At 30.9% G+C, this 15224-nt stretch overlaps 1 protein-coding gene across 1 annotated transcript; it reads left to right on the top strand.

Annotated features, from left to right (window-relative positions):
- The first annotated feature begins 37 nt into the window (after positions 1–37).
- On the top strand, positions 38–13893 carry LOC106063567 (minor histocompatibility antigen H13-like). Its single transcript, XM_056029807.1, has 11 exons — positions 38–263; positions 3785–3883; positions 5010–5092; positions 5622–5710; positions 7284–7369; positions 8550–8675; positions 8944–9001; positions 9576–9696; positions 10115–10217; positions 10692–10777; positions 11387–13893. Exons 1-11 carry the CDS (start codon positions 78–80, stop codon positions 11439–11441), a joined length of 1092 nt encoding a protein of 363 aa, XP_055885782.1. The 5' UTR covers positions 38–77; the 3' UTR covers positions 11442–13893.
- The last annotated feature ends 1331 nt before the right edge of the window (positions 13894–15224 follow it).

Here is a 15224-nt window from a genome sequence, read left to right as displayed (position 1 = left end):
GCAACTTAGACACCGTCATATTAGCTTTATTCCTTTAGTGATGACAACTTCCTGCTACGACTACATAAGGTTTTAACATGGCAGATTCAACACTAGAACAAGTAGCACCAATAGATGCAGAAAATGGAACATCTGTTAATGGAACTAAAATACCCGCTACACCCGAGGGAATGGCCATCGCATATGGTAGTTTGTTTCTCATGGCAATAGTTCCAATTTTTATTGGTTCATTTCGATCTGTAACATTCCATAAGGAACAAAAGGTAAAAATTTTTAAATCTACTCTTTTAAAGTCTTTACTCAAATTTACTGCTACTAGTGCTACTCTCTACTGACTACTACAGTAGTACTAGTCACAGTTTCAGTTAGTGTTATTAGTAATATTAGTATTACTGTTATCATCATGATTAGGGTTGCTAATAAATAATTGGTTAAAGTTGTATGATGTATCAATTTTAGGTCTAGATCTAGAGTCTAGAGCAAAGCTTCCATATCGAAAACCCCTCTTTTGTTACACTTTTTGTATACATTAAATACATACCATATATCGAACATCTCACTGTATTTTTTTTTTCTCGTCTTTATTTTGATGTTACTTACAAAATACTGTGGATGTGGTATTACTAAGTTACTAAGTATTAGATTTAGAGTAAAGTGCGTTATATAGATCTTCTATATAAACATAATACTGTACATATCAATCAATAGAACAGCCCATATAATTATATGTGTGTAAAGTTTTAAAACAGCAAACTTTTAGCAAATTATGACAAAGTGGTGCAACTGAGGAGGGGAGGTGTGGAAACAGAGATATATTATATATGGAAAATCTGAGAAAGGGGGGAGGTTAATTTTCCTTTGGTGGGTTCTTTTTGTTCAGTCCCCCTTCCCTTTTATGTAACAGAAGCCACTGGGGAGGGGGGGGAAGAGCCCACTAAAGATTGACTGACCAGACACAGGTTGGCTTACAACTTGTGTGACCTTGGTACACCTAGTAGGCTGAATGGCATGTAGCACTTGGCTAACTAACAAAGGAGAGTGATTTGTGAGGGGGAAATCATTTCTGCTGGGGGGGGGGGGGAAGGAAACTTGGTCAAGTCCACAGTAAAGCTATACTATGACAAAATGTGCATAAGTAACTGAGTGGGGGAGTGAGAGGAACGAAATAATCATTTTATGTGGAGCTGTCTCAAACCAAAGCTTACTCCCCCATGTAGAAGTAGACTGCACCATAGACATCATTGTGATGCTAAGGGGGAAAATGTATCAGTAACAAGATTATAATAATGATGTAGTGGGGGGTGGGTAGGACTTAAATGATAGGTGGATCTGCTTCAAAGTAGTCTAGAACATATTCCCCCATGTTGGAAGTAGGCAGGACCTATTCATTGTTGGAAAAAAAAATTCTAATGAGAACTACACTTGGTTGGGGAAGGGTTAGGGTGAGACCTGTGACATCACTTGTAATAAAGAAAGACTATAGCAAGAGTGGGGAAAGTGACATTGAACTGATTGTCTTAATTTGTTGTACAAAGAGAATGGCTTAACTGAAAGAATTTGAAGATAATATTAATTTTGTATGCGTTATTTATATGCCGTGTCTGTTCACGTTTATTGATGTCCGTTCACTTTTATTTTTAAAAAAATTGTCTGCAAAGTGTGTGGACCACACCTAAAAAAAAAACTTAAATTATATTTTTTTATAAACATGGGACTATCACGCAGCAAATATATTTTTATTGGCGATTGGCTGAGGAGTATTCAGATATTTTCATTTTTTTCCTAGGTCTAACCATTACCGATATAAAAATTATTAAGTAAAAATGCATGCAAAAGCGTCCGCTAAATGCTTTTTAATCTATGGTGTATGATTCTTTTTTCTATTTTTTTAACACATTTAGTCATTTAGAGATCTAGATCTAGTTTTGTATTCCTGTGCAAGATCGTTTTTCTACTAGGCAATAAAGTACACTGGTATGAAAGTGTTTTATTTGACCTCAAACACATGGTCATTCATGGTGCAATAGTCAAGCAAGACTAAAAAATCTGATTCAGGATTGAAAGGAGAACATGTAGATTCTATATTATATATTACATTTCCCTTGCTTTCCATTAAACTTAATTCAGATGATAGGGCTAATAAGGGGGTTACAATAAGGTTTGTAGTCCATTCATTTTAGAAAATATGCTACAATATCGAACACATTTTTTTATTTGAATGTTCATGTATTTTTATGCAATGTTTTCTTTAATGTTCAAAGAAAAAAATAAACATAATCAGTAAATTTTAGGTATCTAAAAGACAACTAAACACACAAGCAATTTACAAATATATATATATATATATATATATATATATATATATATATGTATATATATATATGTGTGTGTGTCTTTATTAAAGATTTTGACTAAAAATGAATTTTGTTTGTATAAATTAAAAAAAAAATTATGCAGAATTACCCCCCACCCCCCAAATAATTTATATTAAGTATGCTCTCCCCTGCAATTGCTAAATCTTTTTATCCTACTACCACTTGTACCAACACCCTGTACTGCAGTGCAGAATTTAAGTCATTGGTTAATATGCATGACTAAATGCATGACGCGTAGGACGTAATCATCTTCTTTTTTGAAGTAACGTCTGTATTATATAAGATAAGATAAGATGAACAACTGAAGCATATAGCACACTATTTTTCCTTGGCACAGTCTGCAAAAGAGCTCACAGCCCAGCAGCTAAAAGCTGGCTAGAAAAAGAAGAAATCTATTTATAGCATTGACTTTGCCTAAATTTAGATCACTGTTACATGATTAGTCTTTTCTTTTGCACATGCTTGACCAGAAAATACCTAAAATGAAAGAATTAGATGTTTAAAACATATTTGAAATGCATTTTGTCTAATATGGTTTACAAGGCGTTCAATATCTTAGACATAGTAAGGAAAAAACTTGTCAGATGTCATACGTATCCCACCCCTCTTTGACATCAGATTTTAACTATAGATCAGTAGATCATTTACATACAGATAAATCTATATAGATCTTTAATCTTAGACTTGCTTAGGATTGATAAGGAGGTGCTGTGGTGAGTGGTAAAGTGCTTGGCTTCCAAACAGGGGTCTAGGGTTTGAATCCTGGTAAAAACAGGGATTTTTAATTTTGTTACTTTAGAGTACCTCTGAGTCCACCTAGCTCTTATGGTTGTTCGTTGTGCTGGTCGCATGACACCCTTGTTAACTGTGGGACACAGAAACAGTTGACCTTGGAATCATCTGCACTATAGATTGCAAGGTCTGAAAGGGGAACATTACTTACTAGACTAATGCCTCAGGCAGACAGGGTTTGAACTCAGGATCATCATTACAAATGAACCTTGCTACTTCTAAATTTTTTTCTTTTTGTTTTGTTTATTTGTTGAATTTTTTTCTAACAATGTCCTAAACAATACCCTTATCCCTGTGCTCATGCAATACAGTTGGTTGAAAGCAGCATTGACTCACAGCTAATCCTTTCGTAAATCTTTCTTCAATCGTCCTACTAGAATTAGATTTTTTCCCTAGGTTTTCCAAATCATTATTGATTATAAATTATAAAAATGTAAAAATTACAAATTACTCTATTATTAATTTTTCATTGCACTAAATTTAAGTAACAAATTGGAGTATGGGGAGGTTGCAAAGCTGTGCCAAATGTTTTGTATTGATATTGACATTTGCATTCACCAAAAGTAAATAATTGAAAATGACAATATTTAATGATGCCTGTTTTTTATTTATTTCAGGATTCCGGAGAAAAACCAGAGACTATGACTCATAAGGATGCAGCTATGTTTCCTATTATAGCAAGCTGTGCGCTCTTTGGAATCTACATTGTTTTTAAAGTGATTATTAATATTTTCTCCTTTAAAATTAGTTAATAAGTACTTGTTTAGTTATTATTATTTTTTATGTAAAATTAGCATCAAGTTAATGAATGAAAATTTTGCTTATATTTATTTTAACCAGTTGTAATGATTAATTCCAACAGTTACATAACCTTGTATAATGTAACTTTACTTAAAATGGAATAAAGCTAAGTCCAAGAATTAAATTCATAGCACTTGAATGCATTAATCCAATAAGAATCATTTCACACATGCAGATATTAATGATTAAACATATTAAGTAAAATTGTAATTCCAAACTATTGGCACCAGATCATCAAATCAACTTTTTCTTCATATAATTTACACACTTTTTAGAGTTGAATTTACAATAGTTAACCCAAAACTTGTAGAATTGAAATTTCCAGAAATGTGACATCATAGACTATTACCAATTATTCTAGTCACTACATAAACAAGATTAAGGTCAATTTAGTTCAGCTCCTGTTGTTTCCATTTTCTTGGATTTAATGGTCATACATTAAATCTAAGAACTTTAAACAGTAATGTGTTACTGTCATGATGGGATTATGTGGTCAAGACATTGTTGTACAAACTTTGTTGAATTTACCCTTCAGAAAAATGTTTGATCATTCAAACACCATTATAATGCTGGAGCTAGTAATTTAAAATATGAACTCAAAACAGAAATACTTTTCAAATAAATACAAAACATTTATTCTATAACAACTTGAAATCACTATAATGATGAACACACTTTATTAACACAATAGAATTTAATTTCTACACATATACATTAGTCTCCAAGGTCCCAGTTAATGCATCTCCTCATATTGTCTTTGCAGTTGACATCTTTCCCTCATGCTGGAACCATCTTAGCTACTTTTGGCAAAAGTAGTTTTAACTAACTTAATATAAACATCTCCTTCCTGTGCAATTACTTTATGTTTTCGAAATACACCAGTGAAAAACAAAATGGGTTTATTTTAAAACAAATGACAGTTACATACATATTATATATAAAGTATAAATATTATATATAGTTAATAGAAAAATTGTATTTATTCTGTTAAGCATTTTATATGCCAGTATTAACTTTTTGTTTCTTTTACTTTTCTAATAGATATTCTCTAAGGAATACATCAACTTGTTGCTGACAGCATATTTCTTCCTTCTTGGTGTTCTAGCATTAACTCACATTGTTGGGTAAGTTACACATTTCCTATCACAGTTATCACTGTAACATAGTTTTATTTTATATTTGGTAAGTTAGACATTTCCTAACTATTACAGTGATCACTGTCACATAGTTTTATGTAATGTTGACAAAATTGTGCAAACATGTTTGAAAGATTTGGGTAGAGAACTTCTTCACAGAACATTTCATCTTCAACTGAACTCAATATAAACTACATTTAGATTTCAAAGAATTAAAAAAAAAAAAAGAATTAAGCTTGCAACCCACTATTATGGGAGCAAGAATAGTAGATTTTCTCTATATTATATGTTTATCTTTACTGTATGGTGTCTCCATTATGAGTTTTATGATTTATTTAAATGTGCTTTTGTATTTTAATTGTTTTATTAAGCCATTTACTGGTGTAAATTTGAGATTTTGTATTGTAATATATGAATTGTAATACTTTTAAAGCATAAACAATTTTTTTTTAAAGTAAAATGTTTTAAATGTTTATTTAAATTGACATTGATGATGAGTAAAACCAATGTTTTTCAGACCTATCATCAGCAAACTAATCCCACCTTCCTTTCCAAATAAAGACTACCATTTGATTCTAACACAAGGAAAAGGGGATAAAAAAGAAGGTACTGCACATTATGTTTTATTACATTGTTTAACATATACTCAGGGTTTAACTACTCAAGGAAAAGTCAGGGAATTTCGTTTGACCAAATACACCTCTAAAATTAAATGAAAACAAAATTTCCTTGACTAGACATAAAAGTCAGGCATTTTATAAGAAAGTTAAAATAAGTTCAAGTAGGCAAGCTACTTATTTTGTACTAATTGTTACATTTTTATTGAGACTTGATGAATGAATATTATTAGAACTTCTCAATTCAACTGCAACACATGGGGATCACTGAAGTTAAACACTAAATCTGTTCAATCATTAACGTTCAATATTTGATCTTTTTTAAATTCAGTGTGGAAAATAAAAATGTAAATCTAAAATGCTGAAACAACCAAGAACTAATAATTACAAAATGGACCCTACCAACGTTAAACTAATAGAAAAGTTCAACTGACTTGAACTGACTTTGACTGAATGACCAAAATATGTGTCTTGGTATTTTATGGTATTTAAAAAACATTTCAGGAAGTTACATTGACTTTTGACTTTTAAACATTTCTTAGATTTTTACATCAAAATTTATATCCTTTTAATCTTATGGGCAGTTGAGTGTAATACCAATATTTAAACATTTTTTTTATAGTGGCAGGTTTTAGCAAGTTCCATGCTTCATTTTTTGTCCATCTCACTTTTCATTTTACACAGTCCTTTCTCTTCAATATTCATTAACTGATTGGATAGTCTGTTTTCTTTTGGTTTTGTTTTCCACTGCATCTATGATGCCACACCTTGCACATCCCTGCCTTCTCTGCAATACTTCAATGTCATTCTTCTCAATTTAGATTTCTCATTAGTTTTACCCCCCCCCCCCCCCACCCCCAACCAACCAGTCATAGTCTTTATTGGGGCCTGCCTCAAATAGTGTGGTCACAATAGGATCTAATTCATTGGTGTGTCCAACTCAAAAAATTATTCCTTTTAGTTTTTTATTATTATTATCAAACCGTAATGGTAAAAGTTGTATTTAGGTGAAATCTCCCGTGTTTATTATTTTACTGGCTCTTTTATGAAGGAATATTTTTTGTCAGTGTTGGATTTTTTTTTAGTTCACATGGGTATCTTGGAGGTTTTTTAAAATCCTAACCCAGAATTTTTTAAGTCTTGAATGTGGACATCCTGAATACATGACAGTTAAAAAAAAAAAAAAAAGGGAAACTCTAAAATGTTCATAGCTAGAATTTCTGCATTAAATTGTTTTTTTATGTTAAGTTGTATTTTTTTAAATAAAATATTTATTCAAATTACATAAATCTTCATTGAAAATGTTTGTTTCTACTGTTGTTTATATGTAACTGATTGGATGCATTAAACAAGTTTCAGCATCTATCTTTTTTTAACCTATAAAGAAAAAAAAAGATGATTAGTTCTTATTTTGGTGGTTAAAAATATTGTATCTTATAGTTAAATTATTAACAATATGTTTAGTCTCTATGTTTATGAAAGGATTAGTTTTTTCCTCTGATCTAATTGCACTTTTTCTTATCCATTGTGCTAAACATATAATGGTGATACTTTCTCATCAGATCTGATGAATTATGAGTTTGACAGAAAAGATTTAGTCAGTTTGGGACTTTGTGCAGTCTTTGGTGTCTGGTATCTTTGGAAAAAGGTAATTTGCTTTGTGTACCAGTTAATTGTTGCTTTATTAAGAAGATAATCTACAAACCAAAAGATTGTTTGTATTTTGGCTCTTAATTCAAAAAGACATTTTTTTTCCCTTTTAGAGCTTAAAGATTTGTTTATATTTTATTGATTTTTGATTTATTTTTTACAAAAATCCAAATGAATTTCTAGTATGAGCTTGCATTAGTTACTTTTACAGTAATTAGTATCCACCTCAATTATATGATGTGTAAGTTCATAGTTACATGTATAGTTTATATCTAGTGTTATTTTATTTTCAATTACCTAAATAAAAATATAAATAAATAGCCAATTATTAGCATTTTTCAGGTTTTGATTTTCATAGCAGAAATAATGTAATCCCTGGTTCTGTGCTATTTGTTTTGGTGTTTAGATACAGAGTCGCTTACTAGTATGTTTAGACTTATTAATCTTTACCTTTTGACTTATTTTAAGGCCATTTTTTACTTGCTGTTTTGAAATTCCTCTTTTTATACCTACCTTAAAAAAAAAAGAAAATCTTAAATTTTATTTTAAAAATAATAAAATTGAAAGTGTTAACTTTTTGTTTCTCATCGAAAATAATCATAGTAGGGAAAAATAAGACTATATGAAGCATATTTGTTAGTATCTTTGAATTAGATTAAAAAATAAATGAACAAGATTTTTGCATTGAAAATAAATACTCTCTCAATATGTTTTGACATAGAATATTTGTGGAGGCTGTAGTTCTTAGTAGAAAAAGTCCAGGAAGTGTGTCAATGTTTTTTGGGAAGTTGGGCTGTGGGAAGACTTATTGGTGTAACTACACTGTAGTACATCCATTCTTGAGACAATTTTGTGTAGCTCAGTTACAAGAACTGTTCAACCTGTATATGATGTGATGGCTGTGCTTCAGACAAGTGAGAATAACTTACATTTGCAAACATTGTGTGGCAGAGCCAAACCAATAAACCAAAGAAGGGAGAATAGGATATTGATATACAACAGCTGGCATAATTTATTACTGACCAATATTTTCATTTGCTATTTTCAATAGGAAGTGTCTTTAGAAAAAATGTCACAAAAAGTTAGACATACAATTTGATGATAGATAATTACATAATTGTGGATATTTATTTTTTAATCCTATTTTACATGCATCTCCTTTCATGTTTGACTTTCAGCATTGGATAGCCAATAATCTTTTTGGCTTGGCTTTCTCCATTAATGGTGTGGAGTTATTGTCCTTGAACAGAGTCAGCACTGGGTGCATTCTTCTTGGTGGACTTTTCATCTATGACATCTTCTGGGTAAATATTCTCACATTTTATGTAGGTTTTAAGAATGCTAGCAGTAGTTGGTTCATAATATCAACAGGCTTTAATTATTTATTTCTTCTACAAATTTCCATTCTTACTAAATGGCTTTAAACTAAAGCAACTTGTATTGTCATATGCTTTTCAACTGATTTTACCTTTATCAACCAATGATATCTATAGACAAAGCATCATAGACATGAGGTCTTTAGACAAATAACTAAATCTGATTTTAAAGAAGTAATTTTATTTATTTTCACAGGTCTTTGGAACCAATGTCATGGTAACTGTGGCAAAATCATTTGAGGCCCCAATAAAGTGTAAGATTTCACTATTGCACTTAAGAATTCTTTGTTTACATGTTTTAGGGATGAATAGCTGGCCTTTACCCATTGGCTGGGAGAATTATGAAAACAACATTTGGATACTTGTAATTATCATTAGGTTTCAGGTCAAAGAATATGAAAATAAAAAAAAAATTCAATGGTTTCTCTGAATGTTTCCCATGCTTTTGTACAGACTAACAATTTTAAATCTAATTAAATGTGTTCAAACTAGACAATACCCTGTTTAGACATCAAATTACCCTTTACCTTTTGATAAAAAAAAATACTCATGTATGTTGTAATTTTACAAATCACTTTAAAACTTTTCATCCATTCATATAACTTGAAGGTTTGAATTTAAAAGAATGTTTAAAAAACTTTTCAAAGTTGATTATTATCTAATTTTATGATCTAGTTTCATATATGGCTGGATAAAATTAGTAGGTGAAAATAAGGTTTCTAAAAAAGCAGCGAATACAACTGTTGATTGTCTCAGTCTTGAATGTATAGATTTGTGACCAAATAAATTTGTAGCATTGTAGTTTTTATAGCTCTTGTTGTCTTTCAGTGGTGTTCCCTCAAGATCTGCTCCAGCATGGTCTGGCTGCTAACAATTTTGCTATGTTGGGTCTTGGTGACATTGTGATTCCAGGGATTTTCATTGCATTATTGTTACGTTATGATGTTAGGTTAGTGTACACTAGAACTAGCTCATCTAGTAAAAAAAAAAGTTATATTCTAAATATGTGACATTTTATCTTGAGAGATGATCTTTTCCCCTTGCAACTTCATACATGATTAAAATAAGTCAAATCTAATACACATGCACGGTCACAACTTGGGCCCGATACTCACAAATTCTCTGCAAAGGCTTTCCTCCAGCAATGGAGATGTCATTCCATCTCTCTATTCAAATGAATAATGAAAAAGGTTTCATTTCCTTAATAACTTAGTCAAAAACAAAATTAATCTTTTAAAAAAAATATTACTAGATTTTATTTATAAAAATAGATTTTATTAATACAAGATATTAGAGAAATTGTGTATTATTGAATGCAATTGACTACACTACTCATAAATATTCATAAACGTCCAATTTTATTTCAGCTTGAAAAGGAACAGCAATCTCTACTTTTATGCTGGCTTTGTAGCTTACTGCCTGGGATTGGGAACAACAATATTTATAATGCATTTCTTTAAACATGCCCAGGTCTGTTGATTAGTTATTGGTTTAGTCTTTTTAAGTCATGCCCAGGTCTGTTGATATGTCATATTGGTTGAGTCTTTTTAAGTCAGATCTTCTCAGCATTAAATTTGAAATTTTTTTCATTTTTCTTAAGTAAATCATTTATCATTTTTTGTGTCTTGTGCACAGGTTGATCTAAATTCTATAAACTTTATAAACACATCATAATGAATAATAAAAATTAAATATTTTTTTATGCTTGAGGAAATTTGCCTTACCATCGTGCATTACACATAACAAAATATTATGATAGCAAATAAAAAGAACATTCTTATCTCTGTTTTTGTGGGAGTCCAATTTTTTCGGAAATAAAATATCATTATTGCAACTCTTTTATGGCTGTCTATTTTTTTTACTTGAATTGATAATTAAATATATGTTGTTTTCTTTTTCTTTGTGACATACACATTAATGAACTTCAATTTTTCTATTTTTAAGCCTGCATTGTTGTATCTGGTCCCAGCCTGTCTTGGTATACCCACTGCTCTTGCCCTAGTCAAAGGAGATATTAAGTCAATGTTCAGGTAGGCAGAATCTAGAGCAAAGAGAAAATGAATAAGTTATTGAAATGCAATTTTCAGTTAATATGAATCGCTAGACTTTTGCAAATGAAACGGTCTGTTATGAATTAGTTGCATCTAATAGCACATGATCTCACCTGCAGCTTTTGGAAAAAAAAATTATATTTGATTTTGTTTATTCGATTATATATTTTTACTGTATCTCGCAATGTTTATTGATTAGGTATATTTTTTACGGTTGATTATGTCAGTTAGGATAACATTTCTTTTGCTAGTTGTATGTTAGTTTTGTTGTTTTTTTTCTTGGTAGGGTACCATATTTTTAGCATATACCCTGCATTCCTGCCCAGGACAATCAGCCACATGGCTATTCGTGTAGTTGGAGCTTTATGAGTAAAATAAATTTTGTAAATCCCTCTTCTTTGTATACCTTGCACAGCTGCCATTCGTTTGTTAAAACTTGTATAATCTGTTGGTTATATGCGAGAAAATACAGCAAGTTAATTTTGATGTCCTTTGTTCCAGTCATCTAATTTTGTAGATAAGTCTTACTCTTCCAGTTGGTTAAGTTGAATCTGTGAATCTATACAACTTTTCTGTTGTCTATTTCAGCTATGAAGATCATGCTGAGCAACCCACCAAAGAAGAAACCTCAAAGACTAAATAATGAAGATGGTCCTAGATGCAAATGGCCAATAGTTAAAATAATTAACTGTTAAAGACAATGTCTTTAGAACAGTATATTTGTGCATAGAAGGAAAACATTCAATCAAAAACAGAAATGAGTCTTAACTTTAAGTGAATAACTTTTTTGTGTAAAATTCTAAAAGCCTAGTTCTAAATTTAATGGATTTAGCATTAATTCTAAATGCTAGTCAGAGCAAAGGAAAATAAGTACCTTATATTTAATGATTTTAACATGATCTTTTTTTTATATATATATATATATTTAGCTTACTGCTTTGAATATATCAAAAACCATCTTTATCTATTTACATCCTTAAAAGTTTTATTGATGTGCAAATTCTATGGCTGTGGTCAGGAAATTGTATTTAAAGACAAATCAGTCAAGACAAATGTGCTAATATTTTGGGGAGAAGCACAACTTAAGTCTAGACATTGTGAATGATATTTTCTTTGAGTTTATGTCCCAGTTACATTCTCATCTTTTGTTTTACAAATCTTTATCCAACTTAGTCATTGTGGTCAATTTCATTCAACACTTAAAAAATATAATTTGAATACACTCATCTAATCAAACCCATCTATTCCTTTGCAGAAACTCCTTGATAAGTAACAGCACAAACAATACACATTTCAGATAGTTCAACTGTTAAATGTCAACTGTTAAATGTATTTTACATAGTAACAATCTCTGTTCTTATTTTCTGATTAGAGTATGACACCCATAAAACATAGGCTAGACTAAGATAAGGAAATGAATCAAAACTTGATAGCAAATCTACATTGTAGTTGTGTACGGCACACACAAGAATTAGGAAGAAATGTGACTTCAAAAATAATTGGTTCATGGATTAGTTTCCTGATAGTTTATTAGTCTTTGGCTGTAAGACATCTTGTATCCTAATTTGACAAACATGACTAATAAATTATTTGTTAAGAAATAAAAAAATAACTTAGCCAAATGTTTCTTTTCTCTTATATTTGTTTTGGTTTCAGACTATGAAGACTGCATTTATGATTTACTTATGTGTTTTTATTGTTTGTTTTACAATTGGAACCAATCTAATCACTTCAAATCAGTGTTTCCCAAACTGAACACTTCACTTACTGAGTATTTAACAGAACACTTTGCTTATTTTTGAGAGAGATTAGTTAGTTCACATGGTGGCCTGCTAGTTAATTATTCCAGTAGTTGGGAACATCTATTCAGGGAACACAGTTTGGGAAACACTGATTTAAATTTTAAAGTGTTGGTTTTGCCAACATGGTACATATGACTATAATGTTCAATTGTAAAATAAGATACATTTTCTGTGTTTATATTTAGTTCAATATTGAATTGTATTTAATTTTCTAGGATGTTTTAATTTCATTTACATTTTCTATTAAGAGTGAAGTTGCTACAAACAAGAGCTATTGAGTGAAATGATTGTAATAGTTGTGATTGAGATTAAGGCTATCAGTGAAATTGTTTTATTTAATTTTTTTAATTTATCCATGAAATTTTTGTTGTTTATAAAGCTCATTATTTTCACAAACATTGCTTTAAAATGTGTATCTCCCAAGATATTCATATGGATACAGTCTTCTTCTTTTATATAGAAACAACTTTGGTGGCATGCCTCCTGGATAAGTGGGCAGGGAGGATTGTATATAAAGATTGACCTCTGTTAACATGTAGAACCCTTCAGCCTCATGTAGCAAGGCTTGGCTGATATTTAATAGCATACATTGCCAGGTAGATTTCATAGACTTCTTACATTGTTAATGTTGACTCAAGCAGTTGGAACAGTCAAGTTACTTTTCAGATGAAATCGTTAAGGGTTACAAATCAAAGTTCTTCTTATGTTGCTAATAGCACTGCTTCCATTACATTTGGATTTAAAATGTATTTGTTGTAATTGGTGACTTATTCTTGGTGTTTGTCCAGATAATAATTTATCTATTTTCTTTTCAATTTTTTGTTATTGTAAAAATGTTGTGTTTTAATTGGGCTCATTCAACTGTTTTATCAAAATATAAATAATAAAAACACTGCCATTGTGGGAATAACCTGACAGCTGGGGCAGACGCCAACAGATCATGACAATTAAAGATTATGACACATGTGTATGGTGCTATGTGTTAATGTTGCAGCACTTTGAATTGTCCTTCACTGAGACAAAATGGTATCACCAACAGTATTTGGAAACAATTGAGAAAAAAAAAATTGAGGTACACTACTAGTGTAAATACATTTTTGTTATCAGAACTGAAATTTTTTTTTATTTGAATATTACAAACATTAGCACACATTTAAACTTTTTTTTTAAATATTTTTTTTTATGGGATGGTTTTCCTTATTAATTCCTGTTGCAAATATTTCTTTTTGTGTGCAACCATTCAACAAAAGATCTACAACTTCAAAAAAGTCATTAAATGCTACAGAAACATGATTGATGTGATCGTTGGGTTATTTTTTACTTGTGTTGTAAAGGTTCTTGATGAAAAAAAGAAAAGAAAGGTTGTTGAATTTTATTCTAAGCATTGCAACAGAAAATATGAAAAAATAAAAATTATCTTCAGCACTTCCAAAGTGTCATTTATTAGGATCTAATACTTTGGTTTCATTTTTTTTTTTTTTTAGTAATTTGTCTGTCTTTGTTTCTTTGTGTTAGGGAAAATCCTCTAATATTTCTTAATATAACAATCTTAATCATTTTGTTTCTGTATTAACCAAAAAAGTTATTTGTAAGACAATGTATCCTTAGATTAGAAGTGCAGGCCTAGATGTGATATTTTGTTACACAATCGTGAACGATGTCTTCAACAGAAACTTTCCTCCGGGTCAATAATGTGTAACCTCGGCCTTTCTGCGGCTAATAGCTGCCAGGTGTTGCCATGCCACTTAGGGTAATCTTAAGTCTGAGCCAGTCTTTTCAAAGTGTCTCCATGGGACACCTATGTTTATGCCTTCCTGCTTTAAGCTAGCCCCCCAAAAAAAAAATTGCCTATGAGATTTGGTTGTCTCCCATTTGGTGACCTGCCCAGAGCAGCTGTCGAACAGTAAGCAGTTGTCTGTACACTATCCAGACCGTCATTCGCCAGAACATCGTTAGTTATAGTGTAAGCTTGCACCATGTGCCTAGCGCAGGAACCTTAGTTGCTTTCTGTAAAGTATCCATGTCTCAGTGCCATACAGGAGGGTTTAGAGAAAAACTTTCTTGATAGACATCGCAATAAACTAATGGTTAGTCTTACTATAATTTCAGAATATTCTTGATAACATTTCTTTTGCTAGTTGTATGTTAGTTTTGTTGTTTTTTTTCTTGGTAGGGTACCATATTTTTAGCATATACCCTGCATTCCTGCCCAGGACAATCAGCCACATGGCTATTCGTGTAGTTGGAGCTTTATGAGTAAAATAAATTTTGTAAATCCCTCTTCTTTGTATACCTTGCACAGCTGCCATTCGTTTGTTAAAACTTGTATAATCTGTTGGTTATATGCGAGAAAATACAGCAAGTTAATTTTGATGTCCTTTGTTCCAGTCATCTAATTTTGTAGATAAGTCTTACTCTTCCAGTTGGTTAAGTTGAATCTGTGAATCTATACAACTTTTCTGTTGTCTATTTCAGCTATGAAGATCATGCTGAGCAACCCACCAAAGAAGAAACCTCAAAGACTAAATAATGAAGATGGTCCTAGATGCAAATGGCCAATAGTTAAAATAATTAACTGTTAAAGACAATGTCTTTAGAACAGTATATTTGTGCATAGAAGGAAA

Source organism: Biomphalaria glabrata, chromosome 5, assembly GCF_947242115.1.
Source record: "Biomphalaria glabrata chromosome 5, xgBioGlab47.1, whole genome shotgun sequence".
Lineage (NCBI taxonomy): Eukaryota > Metazoa > Mollusca > Gastropoda > Planorbidae > Biomphalaria > Biomphalaria glabrata.
This window is presented reverse-complemented; position numbering and strand designations above follow the sequence as displayed.

Bases quoted from the DNA above. Each gene is read 5' to 3' on its own strand.
- LOC106063567 (XM_056029807.1), top strand. From the start codon at position 78: ATGGCAGATTCAACACTAGAACAAGTAGCACCAATAGATGCAGAAAAT. The intron at 5,093-5,621 runs GTAAGTTACACA...AATGTTTTTCAG, and splicing joins GCATTAACTCACATTGTTGG to ACCTATCATCAGCAAACTAA. The intron at 9,697-10,114 runs GTTAGTGTACAC...ATTTTATTTCAG, and splicing joins TTGTTACGTTATGATGTTAG to CTTGAAAAGGAACAGCAATC.